The following is a 25498-nucleotide window of genomic DNA, read 5'->3' as shown; positions in this document are numbered from 1 at the left end:
TCTTCTTAAAGCATTTGGATTCTAAGTGGCCATCTCGATTACAAAAGTTGCAATGTCTATCAGTCTTCTTCCCTTTGTTTTTATTTGTCTTATCATTTTGTTGAAATGATTTTTAATTTTGAGGCTAAGATTGCTTAGGACCCTTGTTTGGTTTAGGACCATTCTTTTTAGGATATGACTTCTTAGGATTCTTTGAATTTGGTTGCTGCTGGGCGGCTAACGCTTTCTTGGAAGAGTTTCCAAGATTAAGAAGACCAAGGTGTAAGAGTTTTTCTTGTTCTCTTATTAAAGAATCACAAAAAGAGTCAAAGGAAGGGGACTTGTAGTCTGTTCCTTGAGAAATGAAGGCTTCTCTTGTAGAATGGAAGGTGGAAACAAACACAGAGTAGGCTGGTCCCAACTTAGTAATAATGGAATAGATAAGGTTACTATCTTCTTTCTTAACCTTAACACCTTCCAAGAGATATCTAAGGGTCTTGAACTTGGACAAGAAATCTTCAATGCAAGAAAAATTATTAGGGTCTAATGTAAGCAACTCATTTTCAAGTTGATGGGCTCTAAGTTCATTTTTAATCCCAAAAACTTTATTGATTTGTTTCATTGCTTCATCAGGAGTATCAAGTTCTGTAATATGGAATCTAAGATCTGGAGAAATAGACATCCCTATCAATCCACGTGCTTGATCTTGCCTATTTTCCCATTTAGCAGCCTTATCTTCATCCTTCGGTTTCTTTTCTTGGTCTAAGGCTATTCTGTAGAGACCTTTACTTCTAAGTAAATCCTCAATGTAGGACAACCATTGGAAGTAGTTGGTGCTGTCAAGGGTAATTTGGTATTGACTTTCCATTTCAACGGAAACTGAAGCTAAAGATGCTGAAACTAAGTGTTCCAATGGATAGATCTCGAAAAATTAGGCTGGTTTAAAAAAAACGGCTCTGAAAACGGCTTCTGGATGAAGACGTTATGGCTTTTTAAAAAAAGTTGATGAAGTCGCCGACGAAGTGCGGGAATGTGCGGAAATGAAAAAAAAATCCGCCCCCAAAAAATGGAGACTTGAACCCAAGACCTCTACTCTCTTAAAATAGCTTTGCACCAAGTGAGCTATACAAAAAGTTTGAGAGAGAGAGAGAGAGAGGGGGGGGGTGGTTGATGCTTTGGGTTGCGTGCTTGCTTTGAGAAGGCTCTTTTTCCCTACAAAACAAAAAACACAAAACCCAACACGGACATACAAAAAAAAAACGAACCTTGCGGCTCGAAGTTAGCTTTAGCTGAAAAACTAAATATTTTCAAAAATGAACCTTGCGGCTCAAAGTTAGCTTTAGCCGGAAACTAAATATTTTCCTCAATGTTTCTGATTTTCCGAGATCACTCTAAGGCGCAGGGAAAAGAGCATACGCATGAGAAAAATCCTTCCTTTCTGTTTTTGATTTGCCCAGATCGCATAGAGTCACAGGGCAAAGAGCATACACAAAAATGAAAGGTATAGATCCGGTAATAAAAAAGCTAAATAAACCGAAACCGAATAAACAGAGAGAAAATAACTGTAAACTGCAAATAAACACTGTATACCTCCAAATCTTAAAAATGACACAGCTAGGGCTACCGGAAACCTTTTCGCGTGAAACGAAAGGGGTTCCTCACTGGAACAGATGCTCCCAACACAACAGAGCAGTCCTCTCAGCCCGAAAGCAGTCAGAAACAGTAGATCTAGGAAACGGCAGTCGGATGCAGTTCTACCGGCTTCAGATTTGGATCACCAACGGACGCGACCCTCAAATAGCTCCGATACCATGTAGGAATTTACAGGGTAAGTTCCTCAGACAGAACACCAAAGGACATTGCTCACAACTAGATCGCAGATCAATACACCAGTATTTTTGACGTGGTTAAAACCCTCAAAGAGGGAAACAGTCCACGGCCTGAGCCAATGTGGCCACTTCAGGCAATTTATTAATAAAAGAATGAAAATTTACATAAGCTTCTCTCATAGACGGATTACCCTACAAATGACCCTCCATGCGCTTTAAATAGAAATCATGGACCAATCGGGTGTTAAGCCACGGATCAAGTGTCGGTGATACCGAGGAGAGAATGAACCGTCGGATCACTACATATTATGACCGTCGTATTGTAAGTTACAAAATGTACAAGGTAAAGAAACACACTTTACCTAACTCTATACTAGACCAAGTTGTACTTAACTATTTCCTATGTGTCGGAATATCCTAACAAATATTGCAGCCACAATCACTAAAGGAAAATCCGTGGGAAAAGAAAGCAAAGAGGAAGCCGTGGCAAGCATAAACACAATAAATAACTCCAAAAATGTTTCAAATGAAGAAAATATAATTGATTTGTTCCATATCATAGTTATTTCCAAACACACCAAGATTGATACACTGTTTGACTGTGGATCCCAGACAAATTTAATTTCTACAGACTTGGTCAAGAAATTGAACATGGAAACGTGCCTCATCATAAACCGTATCCGTTGGGTTGGATAACCAAGGATTCCAATCTTCAGGTCACAAGGAAATGTGTTTTCAGGTTTGCTATTACTGCCAATTTCGTTGATGAAGTCGAATTAGATGTGGTTTTGTTGAATATTTCTGGAATTGTGTTGGGAAACTCATATATGTATGACAAGAAAGTCGTTTTCCATAGATTTGAGAACAAATATCATTTATTCAAGGACGGAGTGGAGTATATTGTGAGAGCCCATCGTAGGAAGCTTAATTTGTCGTTGGCAAGTGCAGGGTAAATGAATCAACTGGTCAATTCCAGCAAGAGTCTCATGCTCCTTATGATCAAGTAGAAGAATGAAAAGGAGCATGAATCCTTTGCAGGCTGTGACATGAAGATGAAATCCGAATTGGTTAATGTGGTCAATCAATATGGAGACATGTTTCAAGAACCAAAGGGATTGCCACCAAAAAGGGGAATTCAACATGAAATTCAGCTATAGCAATATTGTCCACTCCCAAACATCGGTATGTATTGAATGTCAATTTTGGAAAGATTAGAAATTAAGAAACAAGTCTAGGAATTGTTAGATAAAGGTGTAATTCCTCCCTCTACTTCACCATGTGGTTCACCAATCATTTTGGTACCCAAGAAAGATGGAACTTGGTGCATGTGTGTAGATTATCAAGCTTTGAATAAAATTATCATAAAGAATCAATACCCACTGCCCAGAATAGATGATTTGCTAGATCAGTTGAAGAATGCAAAATATTTCACTAAATTAGACTTGAGAAGTGGATATCATCAAGTTAGAATAACCGAGGAGGATATTTGGAAGACTTCTTTTAAAACCAAACATGGATTGTTTGAGTGGCTGGTTATGCCTTTCGATCATTGCAATGCTCCAGCTACATTCATGAGAGTTATGAATGATGTTTTAAGATCCTTTCTTAATGAGTTTGTAGTTCTCTATTTAGATGATATTTTGATATTCAACAAATCACAAGAGCATTTGAAGCATGTGAGGAAAGTGTTGGATGTCTTGAGAAAAGAACAGTTATTTCTGAAGACGTCTAAATGTGAATTTGGGAAAACTTCCTTAGTATATTTGGGCAACATAGTTGGAGGAGGTGAGCTGAAGATTGACCCCTCTAAAGTTTTGGTCATTGTGAATTGGCCAATATCCAAATCAATCACATAAGTAAGGGGTTTTTTGGGAGAATCACAGTATTGAAGGAAGTTCATTGCTAATTTCTCTTCCATAACATCTCCACTACATGATTTGACCAGTGTGAAGGTTGTCTTCTATTAGGGAGGAAAAAAAAAACAAAAAAATTCAATGCTTTAAAACAAAAGATCAGTTCATCCCCAGTTTTAGCATTGCCAGATTTGAAACAACCATTTGAAATACAAATAGATGCAAGTGACTATGCCATGGGTGCAGTTCTTTTACAACATGGTAAGCCCATTTCATTTCATTTTGATATTTTTAATGGCGTTGTTATTAATTATCCTACATATGATAAATAGATTTATGCATTGGTGCAAAGTGTGAAGAAATGGAAGCATTACTTGATGGGAAAAGGAACCATTATTCACACCAATCATCAACATTTGCAATATCTGCAATCTCAAACAAAATTGCAGCAATCAAGGCACTTTTGCTGGATGGGATTCTTACAAAAATTCCACTTGGTAATCAGGTATAAGAAAGGTATTTATAACAAAGTTGTTCATATGCTTTCTAGATCGGTTGTTAATGTAGCAATTTTACTCAGGAATCATTCTGTTTTGCCTAAAAGTTATGTTGAACAATATGCACATGATGCTGACTTTCAAGAGGTATATTCAAACTTGAGTTAAGGTCACCAAGTTGAGGAATTAGACAACCATGTAGATGATAATTTGTTGTATCATTTGGGAAAACTTTATGTTCCACAGGGAGACAGAGTAAATGTCACAAGGGAAGCACACACTTCTCTTATTGCTGGACATTTCAGTGTAAGTAAAACAGTGGCAAATCTTCAGAGGTATTTTTACTGGCCTTGTATGCTTGAAAGTGTGTCATGTTATATCCGAGGTTGTTCATTGTGTGTAGTCAGTAAGCCTAGTAATATGAAACTAGGATTGTACACACCACTTCCAGTTCCTTCACGTCCATGGGAGAGTGTTTCTATGGATTTTGTATGAGGTCTTCCTTTATCAAGAAAAGGTCATGATTATTTGTATGTAGTTGTGGATAGGTTCAACAAGATGTGCATATTAATGCCTTGTAAAAAACAAATTACAGCTCAACAAACAACTCAACTTTTCTTTCAAAATGTATGGGTTCATTTTGGATTACCTACTTCTATTGTAAGTGATTGTGATTCTCGATTTGTTGGAAATTTTTGGTCAAGTTTATGGAACTTGATGGACACCAAGTTGAAGAAAAGTACATCCTTCCATCCGCAAACATATGGTCAAACTGAAGTGGTTAATAGGACAATTATTCATTTTCTAAGAGGATATTGCAGAAAACATCCTAAGTTGTGGGATGGATAGTTGCATTATATTCAGCATGCTTACAATCGAGCAAAACACTCTTCTACTCTAACTTCGCCTTTTGAGGCATGTCTTGGTTATTTGCCTAAATCGCCTTTGGATTTCATTTTTGAGAAATATGTAGTTGTAGATGGACATAGCGACATAGACAAAGCAAAGAAATTCATTGAGAAAATTCAGTTGATTCACCAAATAGTTCAAGAACAACTAGAAAAGAGTCAAGGCAAGTATAAGGCAAGGCATGATAAGCATCATGTGGATCATCAGTTTCAAGTAAGTGATGAAGTTTGGCTATACATTAGCATGGAAAGGCTTCAAGATGAAGGTAAAAAGCTAAAACCAATTCGTTATGGTCCATTTCAAATTTTGGAAAAGATTGGTAATAATGCTTTCAAGCTTGATTTGCCTTTATATATGTAAATTTATTTCGTTGTTAATGTTGAAAATTCGAGATTGTATGAGCCTCCTTTGATTGAAGATCATGGAGAAAGTGTACAGATTCCATCAATTGAATATTTTTCTCCAGAATTTCTTGATGAGCTTCAGCAGGACACCATACTTGACAGAAGAACGATGTCATCAAAAAGGGGAAATTTTGATTATCTTCGAGTGGGTCTCAAAGGTACAAATCCATCAAAGACCAAATGGATTGAAGAGGGGAAGGTGACGGAACATTACCCACATCTGTTCAATAACTGAATATAATATTTTGGGGTCCAAAAGGCTTCCAGTGGGTGGAGTGATTAGGTGCTCAAGTTTATGCTAAAAAATAAAAGCATCATAATCTTGTTAAACTCAGCTTCAGATCGAATATTTCATCATTCGGAATCCAACGGTGTGAATGACACTCAAATCCAAGCTCATCTACAAAAGTTAGAGCAAGTCAAAGTTCAAGTTTGACTTGTCTACATGGCAGGATTGGGATGATGTGGCAAGATATTCAACGAATGAGGAGGCGCCAAGTGGCAGGCTGCCAGTGGCCCCCACATTTCGCTAATCGTAGTCGCAGGTGGAAAGGCATTACAGAAATCGGCTCCTGATAGGTTGGGTTGTGATGTGATATCACATATCGCAGGAAAAACAAGGTTGTAGACTTTAAGACCCCAGTTCTCCGCCAATTGCGATGAGCAATAAGTTCTCGAATGCGATACATTTATGGGCTACAATTTAAGTTCCCGTCTGGTCTGCCAATATCGCATCGCATAATTGCCACTTTGTTTACAAGACCATCCTTCGGGTTTTTATGCCAATTGCAATTTGCGATATGATCGACAGGTTATGGGCTGCGTCGTAGCCAAGTTCTCACTCAGTTAGCAGATTTTGGAGCTAATTTGTGGGATTATGTCAGTTTTGGAGAAATTTGTGGAACAAAGAGTGGGAGAACTAGGATAAATCATAACTTCTTCAGTTCTTATCCAAATTGGATGCAAAAAGAGGTTAGATAACCATTTTTTAGTATTTTGAACTCATTGAGATAGGTTTTAGAGGCATTTGAGTGTTGTAAACACACTTTTGTTGTAATTTTGAGCATAATAGAGAGGCCAAAGCATTGGAAGCTGGACCAAGGAGACGTAGCCCAGGAGGGGTGAACTCCTCATCAAATCTTTGTGTTGTGTGTTGTATTTTGATGTTCTTTGTTGTTATTTTGTTGTTTTTCAGCATATTTTTTATTTTAAATTGTTTATAACATTTACATAAGAAACTCTCATGGGAATCAGTTAATTAAGAAAACATGGTGAATCCTTAAGAATTTGATAATAAAATGATAAGAATCATGGGTTTTATTCTGAATGGGGAATTAGCACAGCATTACTAATCTGCTTCATTTCAGATCATCGGGCACGCTGCTACCCAATGGACTAATCTATCAACGCACTATTCTAGAGAATGATGAGATCAAGAGGCAGATTCAGGAGTTGTTGCAGAAAGGGCACATCAGGCCAAGATCATCACCTTGTGGGAGCCTAATTGTATTGGTACAAAAGAAGGACGAGACTTGTAGACTCTATATTGACTATCGGGAGCTCAAAAAGATCATTGTCCAGAATAGGTACTCAATCCCACAGATTGATGACCTTATTTACCAGCTCAAGGGGGCCAAATATTTCAGCAAGATTGACTGGAAGTCAAGTTATCATTAGGTGCCTATCGAACCCTAGGATGTGTGGAAGACTGCCTTCAAATCCAAGGAGGGCCTTTTCGAATGGTTGGTCATGCATTTCAGGTTGACAAATGGCCCCGCAACCTTCATGAGATTGATGGATGACATATTGTGACCCTTCACCAATGCATTCATGGTGGTGTATTTAGATGACATCTTAATCTTCAACAAGAGTTGGGAAGATCACCTCCACCATATTCGACAAGTCCTCCAAACCTTGCGAAAACAAAAGTTGTGTGCCAATTTGGAGAAATGCACTTTTGGCATGACTCAGGTTCAATATCTGGTGTACATTATTGATGAGCAGGGTGTGCATGTGGACCTAGCCAAGATACAAGTCATTTGGGATTAGTTAGCTCCAACCAAAACAAAGCTCTTTATCTTTTTGGGTCTTACCAATTTCTACCTCGGGTTCATGTTGGGGTTCTCTCATATCACTTGGCCTTTAAGTCAAGTCACCAAGGGCGAAGCAAAAGAAAAGTTCTTTTGGTCCTGAACCCAATAGAAGGAATTTGTTGAGTTAAAGCATTACCTCTACTCTGCACCAGTTCTCACATTACCAGGCCTGCAACAACCATTTGAGATTGAGATAGATGCCTCTGACTATGCTATTGGTGCAATTCTTACTCAGTAGGGGCATCCAGTGGCTTACCACCGTGAGACACTTTCAAACACAGCCTGAAAGTATCCCACCTATGACAAATAAATGTATTCCATTATGCAGTCCCACCATTAATGGAAGCATTACATTATGGGGAAGGAAACAATCATCCACACATACCACCGAACCTTGTAGTTCATAAAGACACAAGGGAAGTTGCATAATGATCACCATCAGAAATGGTCCACATAACTGCAACACTTCCATTTGAACATTAAGTATAAGAAGGGAAACACCAATAATGTTACAGACTGCTTCAGCCGACCACCTGCCATGGTGCTGATCACTGTGCTCGACTCCTGTGGGCACAAGATTTTGGGGAGGCCGCATATTTACAAGATCGATTCAGAACGACAACACATAACGAACACTCCTGGAAGGTAAGCAAGTTCCAAATTTTCACCCCTAGGATGCACTGTTATGTCACCTAGGACACACTCGTGTTCCTTCAAGTGAGACTGCCAACATGATTTGGGAGGCGCACTACAGTCGGGTCGTTAGATATTTCGGAGTAGAGAAAACAATGGTAATACTAAAAAAGTATTTATATTGGCTAAATCTTCGTCTCGATGTTTGGAAATCCATTAGATCCTGCACTGCATGCACCATTCCCAAACCAACCATCAAGAAACAAGGCCTATATACTCCTCTGCCTACTCCTAGTCAACCTTGGGAATCCATATCCGTGGATTACATGTCATGCCTTCCTTCTACTAAGCATGAAAATGATTGTGTTTTTGTGGTCATCAACAGATTCTCTAACACGATCATTATGGTGGTCTGCAAGAATAGTATCACAACAAAGCCCACTTCTAATATCTTCTTTGAGTGAGTGTGGGTACACTTTGGGATCCCACAGTCCATTGTGTTAGATTGGGATAGCATATTCCTAAGTACATTTTGGTCAAGTATCTAGTCAATGTTGGATACCAAACTTACTAAGTCCATGAATTTCCACCCCCAAACTGATGGCCAAACAAAAGTATGCAACATGATGATTGTACACATCCTATGCATGTACAACTTGAAGAATCCACGCACATGGGATGAAAGCCCCTCCTATGTCCAACACAACTACAATAGAGCTCTCCATAGCTTAATGAACCACAACCCCTTTAAGGTAGGTCTGGGATTTTAGCCATTATGTCCCATTAATGTGGCCATACCTTTTGCAACTACTCAGTTAGATTCAGCTCAAGTCTTGTCCGAAGCCGAAAGGGCTAACAACTTCATTGAGCGCATTCAACACATCCACCAACAAGTCCATGATATATTGGACAAAGCCAATGCCAAGTACAAGTAGCGCCATGATTAGCATCGGGTGTCATATAAGTTCTAGGTGGGCGACAAAGTTTGGCTACATTTGCAGAAGGAGTGCTTCGCTGGACCCCACCGCAAGCTTCACTTGCTTTATATGGACCATACACCATCACCAAGGCTATAGGGGACAATGCCTTCGAGCTCAACATTCCACCGCTCCTTGGTCAGTACCCATTGTTTAATGTAGGCCACCTTCGACCATACTTTCCACCATTGCTAGACACATCCAACATTGCAGAACAACTCACACCAACTGAGCTAAACCCAAAATGCATGGAACATGCCACAACTGATCAGATCATGGACACACAGATCAAGAAAACTCACCAAAAAATGCTCCATCTATATCGATTTTTCAAAGCATGCTAACTCCTTCACCATGGCAAGTGGTTCACCAGGGACCAGGTTCAACAAAAATTTCCTCACCTTATGGAGGCTCTACACACAATGGGGACCATTGCTTCCTAAGGAGGGAGGACTGATCTGGATGGATATTGGTGGCCACTCACGTATTCGACCTAGACCTCTAGTCGGTTTCATATGTTTCCTTGTTTATTGCAGCATTTACTATTTTTAGCATTTTTTCAAGTCGTGAACTTCCGGAGTAGTTTTGACCCCCTAAACGACATTTTTTTTAGGCCCGTAGCAACCCTGTAGCCATAGGAAAGAGCCTGCTAGAAATCCTGTAGTACTTGAAGAGATATTTCCAACAAGGTATCGTATGCGCCAAATGAAGATAACATGGCCAAGTTACAACCTCGAGAAGTTGGCTTCCCAACTAACCCCAACAGGGCCCACAACCTCTTGGTGTTCCATATCCTGGGGTTATGGTTTGGTTGTTTAGGGTTTTCCCTTGTTGTTCAATAATAAATAGGCCCTTGAGCCTCATTGTAACATAGTTCAAAGGCATGTAGCCACCACATCTCTTTTCAGAGATAAGCTACCATCGCCCAAGCTAGTTTATTTCCATTATGTTTGTAAGCATATTTCGGTGTTTGATATCAATGAAATGAAGTGTTATTTCTGCTACATCTTTGTATTTATGGTTATATTTGTAATTTGTTGAGTTCCTGTTTAAGTTTAGATCAATAACTGGGTTAAATCTCACAATTTCATTGTGCATTTCATCTTGAATTATGATATTGAGGTCTTTTAGGTCATATAGGAGGCAACACTGATTCATACAATGATAATGCACACTCAATGATGAAGAATAACCAAATAAGCTACAAACAAAGCTGGTTGAGGAGCTATCATTTTCTCCTTCAAATGCATAATGTTTTTAGAGCATTCCATTTTAGCATTAATCCCCCAAGCTATTAGTTCATCTCACATGCAAGAGCCTTTTTTCGACATCATATTGTTGATAGATTGGCCTCTTTGAAAGAAAAGGAGATGAATGAGGCATGGTAGGTATGGATGATTATTTTTCTCACTTGTATGCATGTAATGTGACATGTCTCAATAGCCATAACTTCTTGCATTAATGCATTCATTGTGAGGAATCATGTGAAGGTGCTAATTATAACCCCGTACATTTTTTGACCATTACTTCTATTAATTGGGTTCCTTCGTTAGCTTGGTAACTTACCTCCATGTTGAGGTTGTTGTAGACATGGAGAAATGCTAAGCAATCAAAGTCCTCTTCCACCACTAGCACTAGTTGACAAAGTCTAGAGAGTTGAAGGTTGGAAGGAAGCTTTAATTGGTGAAGTTCCCTCATAATGATCATGAAGTTGTCAATTACTGTGACTATGTAAATTTATTTATTTCTAGGATGGTTAACCCTTTGAACATTGCTAGAGTCTTTGACTCATAGTTTCTAGCAGTACCCATCCCTCTAGAATATTCAATTGATATGCTTCCTTTAAGGTGATGGACAACAACCCCCCTCCGTCCCTTGCTAATTCTCCATTTCCCTTAGATGCTTTGTGAAAGAATATGTAAAACAAAATTTTAGTCCACAACAGTGAATGAATTTTAGGGATATGGACGCCTAGATATTGCAATGCATTTCATTGAGGCTTCTTCTTGTATTCCAAGAGATAATTCATGTTTTTTAATGTCATTAAAGAGGTATTCCACCAATATTTACACTTATACTTGTTTATCAAACCCCATAAAACCTCAAAATAATCATTTAAAATATCTTTCAATATTCCATCAAATGTTGTTAATGCTCCTCTAAGAATGTCCTCAGCATATTGAATATGAGTAATGATTTTTACTCTCAACTAACCACATAAAACAACATGCTTGTTTATTGGGTATTGGAAATTGTGATGAAATCAAGCATGTGATGCAAATACCAAACCAAATGTTAGATAAGTTTCCATTCGTTGTTTCCACAATTCATTTTTTTTCTTTTTCTTTAAGTTTGGCTAGTGAGACATGTCTGAGGCGATTGTACTTCTAATCACTTGGATACACAAGGACTTGCCAATATGTTTTTTGCCAATTGTGCTACTACCTGTGAACAATTTGTTTTATTCTTTATTTAGACTATATTTATTCTTTATTTTTACATTGTTTTTTTGGTTAATTCTTTCATTTTTATCATTAAAATAATTCTAAATCCATAATTTATTAGTTTATTTTCTTGTATAGTGAAAATCCATTATAATTTTTTTTTATAACTTAATTATTATTTATAATAAAATTAATATTTATATAAAATAATTAATTAATTCATTTTATAAGAATAAATTAACATTGTAATTTTTTCATCTTAAAAAATATTTTCTTTATTTATCAAACAAAATATGGATGGAAAATATATATAACTTAATTGTGATTCATGAATAAATAGATGTAATAAAATTTGATTAAAAAAATGACATTATTTTTGAAACCGAGTATTCTTTTCAAAACAAGTGTGGCGTTAACGGTTTAAAGATATATATATATATATATATATATATATATATATATATATATATATATATATATATATAATCTTTATATCACATATTATACTTGTAAAATCCACTATACTTGTAAAATCCACTCAAGTTTTTTAATGGTTGGAAAATTTTATTAAGACTCTTTTCATTTGAGAACAAGTGCAGGGTTAACTGTTCTAGGAAATAAATACAAATATTCTATAGTATCTTTATATCACACATTATACTTGTAAAATCCACCCAGTTTTTTTATGTTTTCTTATTTTTAAAAATGGATGAATTTCAAAATAGTATAATTTGTAATATTAAAATGTTAAAGAATATTTTTTTAATGTGATAAAACAATTGACTCTACGTATAGTTACCTACTTCACATGGGTTTTCATTTTTTAAGATGTTATTTTTATTATTCCAATGTAATTTTATTGTATGGGAGGACCTATTTTTGTTTAGTCACAGTTTTACATTATGAATAATGTTCTTCGGTGGGGTATCTTAAAAAAAAAATGCTTTTTATTTTGTCTTTTTCTTTATTTTGAAATTTAAGATATAATATCATTTCAATACATATAAACATTACATGCTATCTATCCTTGTTTGCCGATATTATTGTTTTTATTTTTTTTGGTTTTTAATCCATCTCTTTAGTATTTCCCTCTCGCTCACAAGTTCTCTTAGCAATCGTTTTCATATTCATCATATTCTCAGTTTCAATCACACAGTGATCTTCTCTCACCCTTTTTCATATTTCGTTACATTCTTTGTGTCGACTAACATTATGGACCAGATTGGGACCTCAGTTGCAGTGGATGCCATTAATAAGCTTTACAACATGGAAGCCAAGAGGATCCTTAAGCTTGCTTTTAACTCTAGTGAAAACCCTGACCTTCGGCTCAAGTGAGGTTGGCATAAGGATGTCTAGTCTTGGCTGTGACCATTGGGGGGTAAAGGAGGAGATCATCTTGAAGAATAAGGGTAATATCAAAAATATTATTACTTCCAAATTTAAGGATAAGTTATGAGGCGATAAGGAGTTAGGAGGAAAAAGGAAGCTAAGGTATTATAAGTTGGTGATCAACTCCAATATTGAAAACCAGAATTATCTATCAGTGCTAAGAAGAAAATGGGCATTGCCAGGATAAGAGCTAATTCTCATGACCTTCAAAATGAAACCGAACATTGGTCAATTCCCAAAACTTCTTGGGGCGAAAGAGTCTGTCACCTTTACGATACTAAGAGGGTTGAAGATGAAAAACACTTTCTCCTGGATTGCCCAACTCTTACTCACATCCATTCTAATTTTCAAAATCTTTGCCACAATATCATCCTTTTTCTTTGTTAAATCAACAAAACTATGGTGATCTAGGAACACTTCTCTCGTTTCTTTTTTATCATAGAAAAAATTTGTTAAAAGATCTCAATTAATCTCTAACTCTCTTAAGATCTGATAAACGATATAGATCTTAGTGAACATTAATCATTAAAATCATAATCATCTTTATTTATGATAAAATAAATATAAAAAAATTTCATTGTTTATATAAAAAATTTCATTAAATTTATGAAAATAATTTGTTAAATTTAATTTATAACTATAAAATTAACATTATTCTAAATAAATAATAATATAATATTTCTTTCTTGATTTAAAAAAATATTATTTTCTTTATTTATTAAACAAAACATAGATATAAATATACTTTTAAAGCAATGTTAAATATTTTATTTATTTTCTTATACTCTTTTATATATAAAATTTGATTAAAAGAATTAACTTTATTTTCGAAAACCAATATTCTATGTTGAAAAAGTTTAAAGGTATAACTTGTGGTGTGAAGTTGTTAGATAATATATTTTTTATTTATTTGATAAAACACTTTAACCCCACCTCTAGAAGTTTCAATTCCCTCCTTCACATGGATTTTTACATTTTCATCATTACAATGTAATTATGGGATGTAATTAATTTTGAGAGTTTTGAATTATTTTTTTTGCGTGATAAAAATAGATTTAGCGTATTCAAAAGTATTTGACAATTACAATGTAAATTTCTAAAAATTCCTGCTAAAATTTTCAAAATTTTATTAAAATTTCTATGATTTCCCAAAATCAAAATATAACATTTTTAAATTGCAGCCTCTGCATTATGAATAATGTGCGTTGGTGGGACATCATCGACAAAAAAAAAATTGTCGGCATACGGCTTTCCTTTTACCGATGTGACGTTGTCACATGGGAGGACCATTTTTGTTTAGTCACAATATAATGGCATGTGCGTTGGTGGGACATCATTCGACCCAAAAAAATGTCGGCATACGGGTTGTCTTTTAGCGATGTGACGTTGTCACATGGGAGGACCCATTTTTGTTTAGTCACAATCTTATAGTGAAAATAATGCTCCTTGGTGGGCATCCTCAAGGAAAGAAAATGCCGCCTGTACACCTTGCTTTTTACTGAAGTGACGTTATTATTAAAATTTGAAGATGGGAGGACCCATAACGTCACTCAAATTTCAAGATATCTTCGTTTAGTCACAATCCTACATTTACGAATAATGCTCTTTGATGGGGCATCCTCAAGGAAAAGGAAAAGAAAATGCCGCATATGCCTTGCCTTTTACTTTACTTTTTTCTTTATTCTGAAATTCAAGATACAATACTATACCTTTGAGTGAAAAAATAACCTTCTTCATTTGTTGAACTCAATTGGTAAGACTAAAATATTTATAAAAATATTAGATTTAATTTTCAAAATATTTTTGATAAAATTGAGTTTTCAGAGGGCAATGATAGCAAATGAGACTACTTTGAGGGAGGGTGATTGTAAACAGGTGAGAGGATCCTTTTTATTTATTAAAAGAAAAAAGAATATCATGAAATGAGTTTTATTTAATGAATAAAAATAATATCTAATACTTAGGCGAGGTGTTTTTAGTGAGACTTTTTAGAAGTTTTTTAGTGGGTTTTTTCTGGTCTAATTTCTCTAAAATCCGGCAGGAATTTAGAGAAATCACAAGTTTGATGGGTAATCGTTGCACAATTGAACTGCCCTAGGGGTTTTTTAGGGTGTTGAATCCATACATACAGTCAAAAAACCAGTTTAAATAACACAAATTAAGATTTTTCCGTCAGATTCAGCACCGAAAAGTCCAAAAAATCGCATTGAAGACAACTCCATACTTAAATACCAATATTGAATTTTTTTAAATAGTTATACATCTTAAACTTAAAAAAAATCAATAAATTTATTATAATAAGAAATTCAATAATATTAATTAAAATATTTAAAAAATCAAACTTAAAAAATTTAAATTTTTAATTAAAAGTCATATTTTTTATACCAAAGAAGATATTATATATATATATATATATATATATATATATATAAAAGTGAAGTTTAAGATTGGTGGTCCTATTGTTGGATGAAAGGATGATTTGCTCAATAATAAGATGTTATCACCATATTTTTATAAAGCTAAATTGAAATAATTTGATTCCCCAAATAATTTCCATCTTAAATCTCTAAAACCCTTAATTTGTTTATAAATTCTTTTAGTGTCACACAAATAAAAAAATTTGTAATAAAGTGGAACCATCTATACAAGAAACATTGTATTTCAGTGACAATAATGGTGCAATATGAAGTGAAATAGATGTGAGAAGTTAAAAGCTATAGTATACACATGTTTCATGATTTAAGGTACCTTTCATTTAAGGATTAAAATGTTAGGTAAAATAAAATTAAGGGTTTGTTTAGTATATTGGCAGTTGTTGTCATTGATGTCGAGTCTACTCATTGATGTCAAGTGATGTCAAGTGCACGGGGAGCTTGTTGAGTTTTCATGTATGATGTTATTGATGTCTTGATTGTTTCTATTAACAATGTGCTAATCTTATAATGACTTGGTTGTTTGTTGAGTAACCTTTATTTGAAGGCATTTTGTCTACTAGTAACTTTCTCAAAAGCACATGAAAAGTGCTTGTTTAGATATCCCTCTAGATAAATTTCCAGTGGTATATGGAATTTAGTTTAACTCTTCAAGAGTGAAGGAAAATATGAGTTTGAAGTGATGCAGTCTAGGCATGGTTTCGACGAGTCATGGTTCCAAATGGCCACTCGATATCTAGCCATTCAGGAGGTTGAGCTGGGCAAATATTGTTTGACAGGTTGGATGGGTAGATAACTGAATTGATCCAAGATCTCAATGCTTATCTGAGCATCTGGGGTGTGGAAGGCGCACCAAATAACACATAGCAAATGAAGTTAGATACTAGATTTCCTAGCGCCAAATCACATGTCAACCCCAAATGACATGGCAAGGTGACTTAACAGAGATGATGTGGTAGAGGATATAATGTGGGTATGCGAACATTGGATCCAACGACGAAGAAATTTTCAATCCAATGGTTCAAATTCACATAATGTGCACAACATGTCCAAAGTTTATGGAAGATGGATTCAATGATTGGGATTGCTCATATCCTACAACCTATATCGATACTGAGCTCACACATGTGTGGTAATTAACGTATAAAATTCACTCTATTTGGTATCCAATGTGATGTGGATCCATGTGGATGATAAGTGACAACGACATGGCAAACAGGTGGTAGAGCGATGATGTCGCAACCAGAGGTAGTGACATGTGGCACCCATTTTCAATAGTTTTGGGTGGCCAAATGGACACATGGTAAATGACACGTGGTAGGTGTAATACGATCCTGGATACATGGCATGTCTTGGTTGGTTGGCATAGATGACATGGAAACTAAACTAGGATGATGACAATGCAAGATCAATGGCCTTAATTTGAATTGGGTGCAAAACCTGCACATAGGATACTGTGTGGGTATTCACATGATATATATAATGATGAAGAAAGACTTGATCCGATGACCCAGATCAACATTGGATGTAGGCATGCATGGAGGTTAATTTGCAGTCTAACATATGATAGATCTGACAACAAAGAATGAACTGATCTGATGGCGCAGATCAACATCAGATGGAGACATGTGCAGAGGTTAATGTATAGTTCGACATAAAATAGACCCAATGGTGGAGAAGGAGTTGATCCAACATCCTATACTAACATCAGATACAGAACATACGTGAAGTTATGGACAATATTGGGAGCGATGGATTCAACAACAGTGTGACATTGATGACAGGTGGTAGTGACAGGGCAGTGAATGGCATGACAAGTGGAAGATAGTAACATGGTAATGATGTGGACATGGCATGGCCCCTAATCCATAAGCCATTGGTGCATAACGACACTTTCATTCAGTGGGCTCAATTAACCTCATGTGGTGCCATATTGCATGACAATAAACTGTATAAGACAAAAGAAATTAGACCCCCCTTTGTTAAAGTTTGGATAGTTTGGGGGCCTCGAAGTGACTTCAATTTTGATTGGATCACATGATCAGAGGGCATTCTTTTGAAAAACAATGGATATTTAACTACACATAATACAAAAATCAAATTCCCCCTCTTGTTAAAGTTTAGATAGTCGGGGGGGTGGAGGGGGGGCTAATGTGACTTCTTTGTTGTCGGTTATGATATGATCACTAGGCGCGATTTAGAAGTTGGTGGATATTTAACAAATTTGGTGTTTGGTGTTTCAGATGCCTAATTCAGCTGAAGGCCAAGGGACACCAAATATGAAAAAGCCAAAAATATGAGATATTTGCAAAATTTAAATAACGGGAATGAAAAACTTCTTGCGTTGTCATGATTTAGAAGAATAAAAGGTTGTTGGAGACAATAGAAATTACAGTTATTCATGAGAGGGAGTGAAGCTGCATATTATATAAGTCGAGTTTCTGATTGGATAAGTGATTGATGAAAAATAAAGACAGAAAGAGAGACAGTGGGCATGAGAGGACTGAGTAGAGGTTGAAACCACTAAATGTAATAAATATGAAGCAAGTAAGAGATAGATTGTGTAGTAAAGAGATGAGCATAGGCTGAACTTGGAGATTGGGTGAGATATGAAGTTATTGCGTACAAGAAAACTACAAAGAATTAAGGAGATAGACGATGTTGCAAAGAAAATATTAGATAAGTTGGGTAGAACTAATACTAAAATTGTCTATCAAGGGATTGAAGTCACTTTAGCTAGGTTTCTAAAAATATCAATAGGTCGGTGCTTGCAAATTGTGGGAGTTGGTGCTTCCAACAAGTGAGTGCTTGCAAAGAAAAGAGGGTTGGAGCCTTTTGTAGGTTGGTGCCTACATAACTTGATGTAAGTTGAAGTCGGTGCTTGCATTTACAGTAAAACTAAAAGAATATTTGTGGCTTTCTCCTATATGGGTTTCCTCATAAACATCTTGTGTCCAATTCTTTATGTGAATGATGCATTGTTAAATGTTTTTTACTGGCTAAATAATTGTTTAAAATTTACACAATATTGATTCACTCTTGTCTCAATATTATTCTAGCTTCCAACAAATTTATCCACATAACGCTTTATAAGATGTTTGTGGAAGGTGGTCCTCCACACATTAAAATATAAAATTGAATTATTGTATTACATATATAATAACTTAGACAAAAAGTAAGATTGACTATATAAGTTTTTTATATATATTTTATGGGAAGTGGTATATCAAAATATATTTTAGTGGATAATAGTATTTATTAGTATTTCTTAAAAATTAAAATAATTACACAGAGATATGCTCTTTAGCCTAGCATAGAAGAGATGGTGTAATGTCATGTCTTGTCTTGCCTTGTTAAACATTTTAACTTGGTCAAATTACATTAAAAAAAATAAAAATAAAAATAAATAAATAAATAATAGATAATCAATAATTTTGATTCAATTAAATTACATAAAAATAAAAATAAAATAATTATAATTATAAATTATCAAACCAACTTAGATTTATCTTGACTTCGTATTTACCAAGCCCCGAGAGGGATCAAATTTCTTATGGCACAAACATCTTTTAGAGTAAAAAGAGATTTCATACCTCTCAATGCTTGATCAGAATTAATATAAATCTAAAGTCCTTAGTAAAAATAATGAAATTCAATATAAAAAAGACGGTAATGAATTGTATTTCAAAATATTTTATATAGCTTAAATAAAATAAATGTGTTAATATATAATATTGATGATATGAATTGCAAAAATTATATATATATATATATATATATATATATATATATATATATATATATATATATATATATATATATGACAATAAAATTTAAAAGTAAATATTATAAAGAGTAGTATTAATATTTTATTTTATTAATTCGGGAGGGTCTTGGATACACGGTGATCAGGTGTTCTATTAAGGCACTTCTTGATGTGAAGTCACCTGTTCAATTCCCAGCACGATCGGGGTGATATATTCAACATGCTGAAGATGTAGTCCGACAGAACTTAAAAAAATTGTTTTATCCTATTAAATGTTAAATTAGATATAACTATTAACCTTTACATTAAAAGAAATTACATCAACTAAAAAAAACTAGAAATTTTGAATATAAATTTAACATATCATAATATTATGTTTATTTGAAAAGTGAATATTGTAATTAATGATATTAAAAAATTACAATGTTTAATGTTATGAGTAAGTAAATATTTATATAAAAAGTATATAATGAGTGAGATGGGTGATTCTTTTTGTGTTGAATTTTGTATTGACATATATTTAAAAAAAAATAAAAATATAATATTTTCTAAATAAAAAAATATTGTTTATATTAAAAAAACAAAAATAAATATATATGTTTAGATAATTTTAAATAAAACTATTATAACTTAGTATGAAAGAGATGTGATAAAAATATTTCATTCTCATTCTTTACTATAAATAAAAAAATTCAATGCTCATGTAAAGTAACTTAATTTTCTACCAACTTTAAAGAAACAACTGTATATTTTCACTTTTTAGTATGAGAAAGATGTATGGTTATTATACTTCTTAAAAATAATTCAATGTAGGAATTATATAAACTATTTGAATATCCATGTTAACTAAATTATTTCAACATCAACTTCATATAAATGCATATATATAAAAACAAAAAAATTTGAAAAACTTATGTGCGTAAATAATAATAATAAATATTGAAATGTTTAAATAGGAAAGTAACTGAAAATTAAAAAATTCTATTACTTTCTAATAAGATGAGAGATGTGTAAGTTATTCAATTTTTAATTTAAATTAATATACTATATTTAATAATATTAACAATAGTAAAAGAAAATCAATGTGAGTTATAAATAAAATATATAAATTAATATACTGCATTTAAAAATATTTACAATAATAAAAGAAAATCATTGTGAGTTATAAATAAAATATATCAATACACAGAATAAAATAATATTAAAATGTATCAAATATATCAATATATCAAAATAGTTTAATTTGTAATATTAAAATGTTAAAAGAATATTTTTATATGTGATAAAACAATTTACTCTATATATATAGTTACCTACTTCACATGGGTTTTCATTCTTTTAAGATGTTACTTTTATTATTCCAATGTAATTATTGTATCGGAGGAAGCATTTTTGTTTAGTCAAAGTTTTACATTATGAATAATGCTCCTTGGTGGGGTATCCTAAAAAAAATGCTTTTTACTTTGTCTTTTTCTTTATTTTGAAATTCAAGATATAATGTCATTTCATTACACACAAACATTACAAATCATATATTCCTTGTTTGCCTATATTAATGTTCCTACCTCTTGGAACCTGAGTTGTAGCGGATGCCATTAACAAGCTTTACAACATGGAAGCCAAGAGGTTCCCTAAACTTGCTTCTAACTCTAGCGAAAACCCTGACCTTTGACTCAAGTGAGGTTGGCATAAGGATGTCTAAAGGAGGAGATTAGCTTGAAGAATAAGGGTAATATCAAAAATATTATTACTTCCAAATTTAAGGATAAGTTATGAGACGATAAGGTGTTAGGAGGAAAAATGAATCTAAGGTATTTTAAGGAGGTGAACAACTCCAATATTGAAAACCAGAATTATCTATCAGTGCTAAGAAGAAAACGGGCATTGCTAGGATAAGAACTAATTCTCACGAGCTTCAAAGTGAAACCGAATATTGGTCAATTCCCAAAACTTCTTGGGACGAAAGTGTCTGTCACCTTTGCGATACTAAGAGGGTTGAAGATGAATAACACTTTCTCTTGGATTGCGCAACTCTTACTCACATCCATTCTAATTTTCAAAATCTTTGCCATAGTAACATCTTTTTTGCTTTGTTAAATCAACAAAACTATAGTGATCTAGGAACACTTCTCTCCCTTCTTTTCGATCATAATTTTTTTTAATTAAAAATCTCAGTTAATCTCTAACTCTCTTAAAATCTGATAAATCATATTGATCTTAATAGACATTAATAATTAAATCCGCAATCATCCTTATTTATAATAAAATAAATATATAAAAACTATCATTAAATTTATAAAAATATTATTTTCTTTATTCATTAAACAAAACATAAATATAAATATGCTTTTAAAGCCTGTTAAATATTTTATTTGTTTTCTTATATTAAAACCTCTTACTTTTATATATATATATAACTCAATTATAATTTATATATATAAATTATAATTTATTTCTAAATAGATTTATTAAAATTTGATTAAAAATAATTCACTTTATTTTCGAAAACCAATATTCTACGGAGAAAGAGTTCAAAGGTATAACTTGTGGTGTGAAGTTGTTAGAGAATATATTTTTTATTTATCTGATAAAACACTTTAACCCCACTTATTGAAACTAGAAGTTTCAAGTTCCCTCTTTCACATGGATTTTCACATTTTCATCATTACAATGTAATTACGGGATGGGAGGATCCATTTTAGAATTTCATTGAGATAGTATGGAATTTGGTGAAAATATTAAAAAATAAATAAATTTGGGAGTTTTCATTAAAAATTATGGAGTACTCAAAAGCTAGAAACTTAATAATTTAAATTTAAATTTCTAAAATTTTTACTAAAATTTTCATTATTTTTCCAATCAAATTATAACATTTTTAATCACAGCCCCTGCATTATTGGTAGGACATCATCAACAAAAAGAAAATGTGACATACAGCTCACCTTTTACTGATGGGAGGGCCAAATTGCAAATAATGTTCCGTGAGCCTTTCCTTTTACTGATGTGATGTTCTCATTAAAATTTCAAGATGTCACACATTTTTTTATTTATTAGTTTGATAAAACACTTAACCCCGCTTCTAGAAGTTCCCTCCCTCACATGGATTTTCACACTTTCATCATTATAATGTAATTATGGTATGGGAGGACCTATTTTACAATTATAATTATGGTATGGGAGGACCTATTTTACAATTTCACATTTTCATCATTATAATATAATTATGGTATGTGAAGACCTATTTACTATTTCACATTTTTAAATGTAATTATGGTATGTGAAGACCTATTTTACTATTTCACATTTTTATTTGTAATTATGGTATGGGATGATTATTTAGATAGATAATTTGATTTTATTTAGATAAATAAATAGGTGAAAAAAAATTAAAAATTTTCATTTTGATAGTATTTAAATAATTTTTTTATGATAAAAATAGATTCAGCACTATTAAAATTAAAAACTCTTGAATATTCAAAACTTTGAAATTTAACAATTATAACTTAAATTTTTAAAAATTTTTACTAAAATTTTCAAAATCTTATCAAAATTTCCATTATTTTCCAAATAAAATTATAACCTCTTTAAATTACAATTTTTTAAGGTTCTTAATCACGGCCCCTCCATTATGAATAGTGCCCACATTGATGGACATTGCCTTCTACTGATGTGACGTTGTCACTAAAGTTTCAAGATGGGAGGACCCATTTTTGTTTAGTCACAATCCTATATTGCAAATAATCCTCCTTGGTGGGGCATCCTCAACGAAGGGCATCCTCAACGAAAAGAAGATGCCGCCTGTACGCCTTGCCTTTTACTTTACCTTTTTCTTTTTTTCTGAAAATCAAGATACAATACCATACCATTACACACAGACACGACCTGCCATCGAATCCCGTTTGCCTATATTGATTTCGCTACCTCTATCTGCTTCCAATCCATCTCTCTGATATTTCCCTCTGCCTCACAGATTCTCTTAGCCAACCCTTTTTGTATACAAAATATATTCTCTGCTTCAATCTCCCAGTCCTCTTCGCTTACCCTTTTTCATATTTCAGCACATTCTCTGCGTCAACCATCGCCATGGACCAGATTGGAACCTCCGTTGCAGCAGACGCCATTAACAAGCTGATTGTGGCTCGACTCATTCAACAAATAGATGATGTTATTCACCTAGATCGAAACCGTGGGGTTCTGCGAGCTAAGTTGGAAAGTATGAAGCTTCTTTTACAAGATATTTGGAATAGCTTCCAATATCAGCAGAGGACACCGCCCGAGTCCATCCGACAATGTTTGGAGAGGGCGCTTGGTGAGATTGGACAGGCGAGAAGCCTCATCGATAGGTCCCACCTGCGGCAACGGTGTGTGAATTGCATCTTCTGCAAGCCCAGCATCTCGAGACAGATTAGAGAGTGGAATTCGAGATTTGATGAGCTCCGTCGAGAGCTTCAAACTCTCTTTTCAATATTTGCAAACGCTCAGCAAGTTGCCTCATCCTCAGCACAACTGCAGCCAAAGGAGTTACTGCAACCCCAGCCAGAATGGGGTATTGTAGGGATGGACATTCAATCTGCAGAGGCGCAGTTGCAGACATGGCTAACGGAAGCTTCACAAGTTCGCAAAATTGGCGTGTACGGCATGGCCGGGGTGGGAAAGACCACTTTGCTCAAATCCGTGCACAACTTCTACAAGGCGAGGGACGACTTTCAAGTTTCAAGTCGTGATTTGGGTCACGGTCTCTCAAGACTACAAAATTTGGGTATTGCAGCGTCATATTGCAACGGCGCTCAAATTAGACCTTGCCAGCATTTCTGATCAAGACACTGATACCCTGAAGGCGATGTTGTCTGCAAGTCTCATTAAGAAGAAATTTCTTTTGATGTTAGACGACATGTGGCATCCATTGGATCTGCAACAAGAATTAGGTGTTGCATTTGGGGCTGACAAAGGTAGCAGAGTAGTATTATCTACACGCAGCAGAGATTTAGCGTTAGCAGAGGCAGACAAATCCATAGAAGTGAAACCCTTGTCCACTGAGGATGGGTGGACATTGTTTGAGAAAGTAGCTTTCAGAAGTGGTCCTGTTCCAGAGGATTTGAAGGAGTGTGCCAGAGAAGTGTCGGACGAGTGCGACGGTTTGCCGTTGGCCATAACCGTAGTGGGCGCAGCAATGAGAGACAAGGCAGCAGTAGTAGAGGAATGGAATTCTTGTTTGTCTATGATGAGGAGCGCAGATCATTCTTTTCCTGATACACATCCCCGTGTAGACCGACAACTCTATCGAAGATTAAGATGGAGTTACGACGACCTGTCCACCACTCCAAACTTGCAGCGTTGTTTCCTCTACTGTGCTATGTATCCAGAAGATGCGGAAATTGATGTGAAGAAATTGGTGTTCATGTGGATTGGGGAAGGGTTTATTAAGACCAAAGACATGCAGCTCGGTTACAGGTATGTAAAGCTTCTCATAGATCGTGGTTTGTTTCAGAATCATAGTTTTGAAAAGCAGAGCAACGACATAATTGTCAACAAACCTGTGAATGTCTGGAAACCGAGGTGTGTAGCAGTGCACGATGTGATTAGGGATATGGCAATCTACATTGCGGAGAAGGAAGAACATTATTTATGCCGTTCAGGCCAACAGCTCCAAGATTTCCCACACAGTGAGATACAGGCCGAATGCAGAAGAATGTCACTCCGCGGTAATGAAATTGAATCTCTGCCAAACGATTTCAGGCTATGGCCAAAACTTGTGACTTTGCTCTTATCCCAAAATAAATCATTATCTTGTAATGTTCCCCAAAGCTTTCTTTCGAACCTCACCTCTTTGAAGGTTCTAGATCTTTCCTTTACTCGTATAGAGTCAGTGCCAACATCTCTAACACAACTTGAATTACTCGTGTGTCTCGATTTGAGTCGCACTGCCATCAAGGAATTGCCTAAGCCCTAGGTCAGCTTGCACAACTCCAATATCTAAATTTATGGGAATGCGAGCAATTGGTATCACTGCCGTCTAGCATAGGCAAGCTCAAACAACTTCAATACATGGATCTATGGGGTTGCCCCAAATTAGTATTACCACCCCAGCTGTCTCAAGTCACTTCATTGAGAAGACTAGCTTTGGCTATTGGTTTCAATAATAATTCTTTCATTATTGGTAACTGGTCAGAAATGAAGCATTTAGTTTTATCACATGAAACGGAAACTGATCTTCCTCAGGACATACAGAATATGAAAGAGTTGCAGAGCTTCTGGTTAAACGGGTATGGAGGGCTAAATTTGCCAAATTCAAT

General features: G+C 34.5%; 1 protein-coding gene across 1 annotated transcript; it reads left to right on the top strand.

Annotated features, from left to right (window-relative positions):
- Window positions 1-24096: 24096 nt before the first annotated feature.
- On the top strand, window positions 24097-25155 carry LOC149148839 (putative disease resistance protein At1g15890). Its single transcript, XM_089442291.1, has one exon. The coding sequence runs from the start codon at window positions 24097-24099 to the stop codon at window positions 25153-25155; it is 1059 nt and encodes a 352-aa protein (XP_089298417.1).
- Window positions 25156-25498: the final 343 nt, after the last annotated feature.

Source organism: Pinus tabuliformis, chromosome 9 (genome assembly GCF_031772625.1).
Source record: "Pinus tabuliformis cultivar Carrire ecotype Pingquan chromosome 9, CPIR1, whole genome shotgun sequence".
Classification (NCBI taxonomy): domain Eukaryota; kingdom Viridiplantae; phylum Streptophyta; class Pinopsida; order Pinales; family Pinaceae; genus Pinus; species Pinus tabuliformis.
Note: the sequence above shows the minus strand (reverse complement) of the source record. Positions and strands in the feature narration are given on the sequence as shown.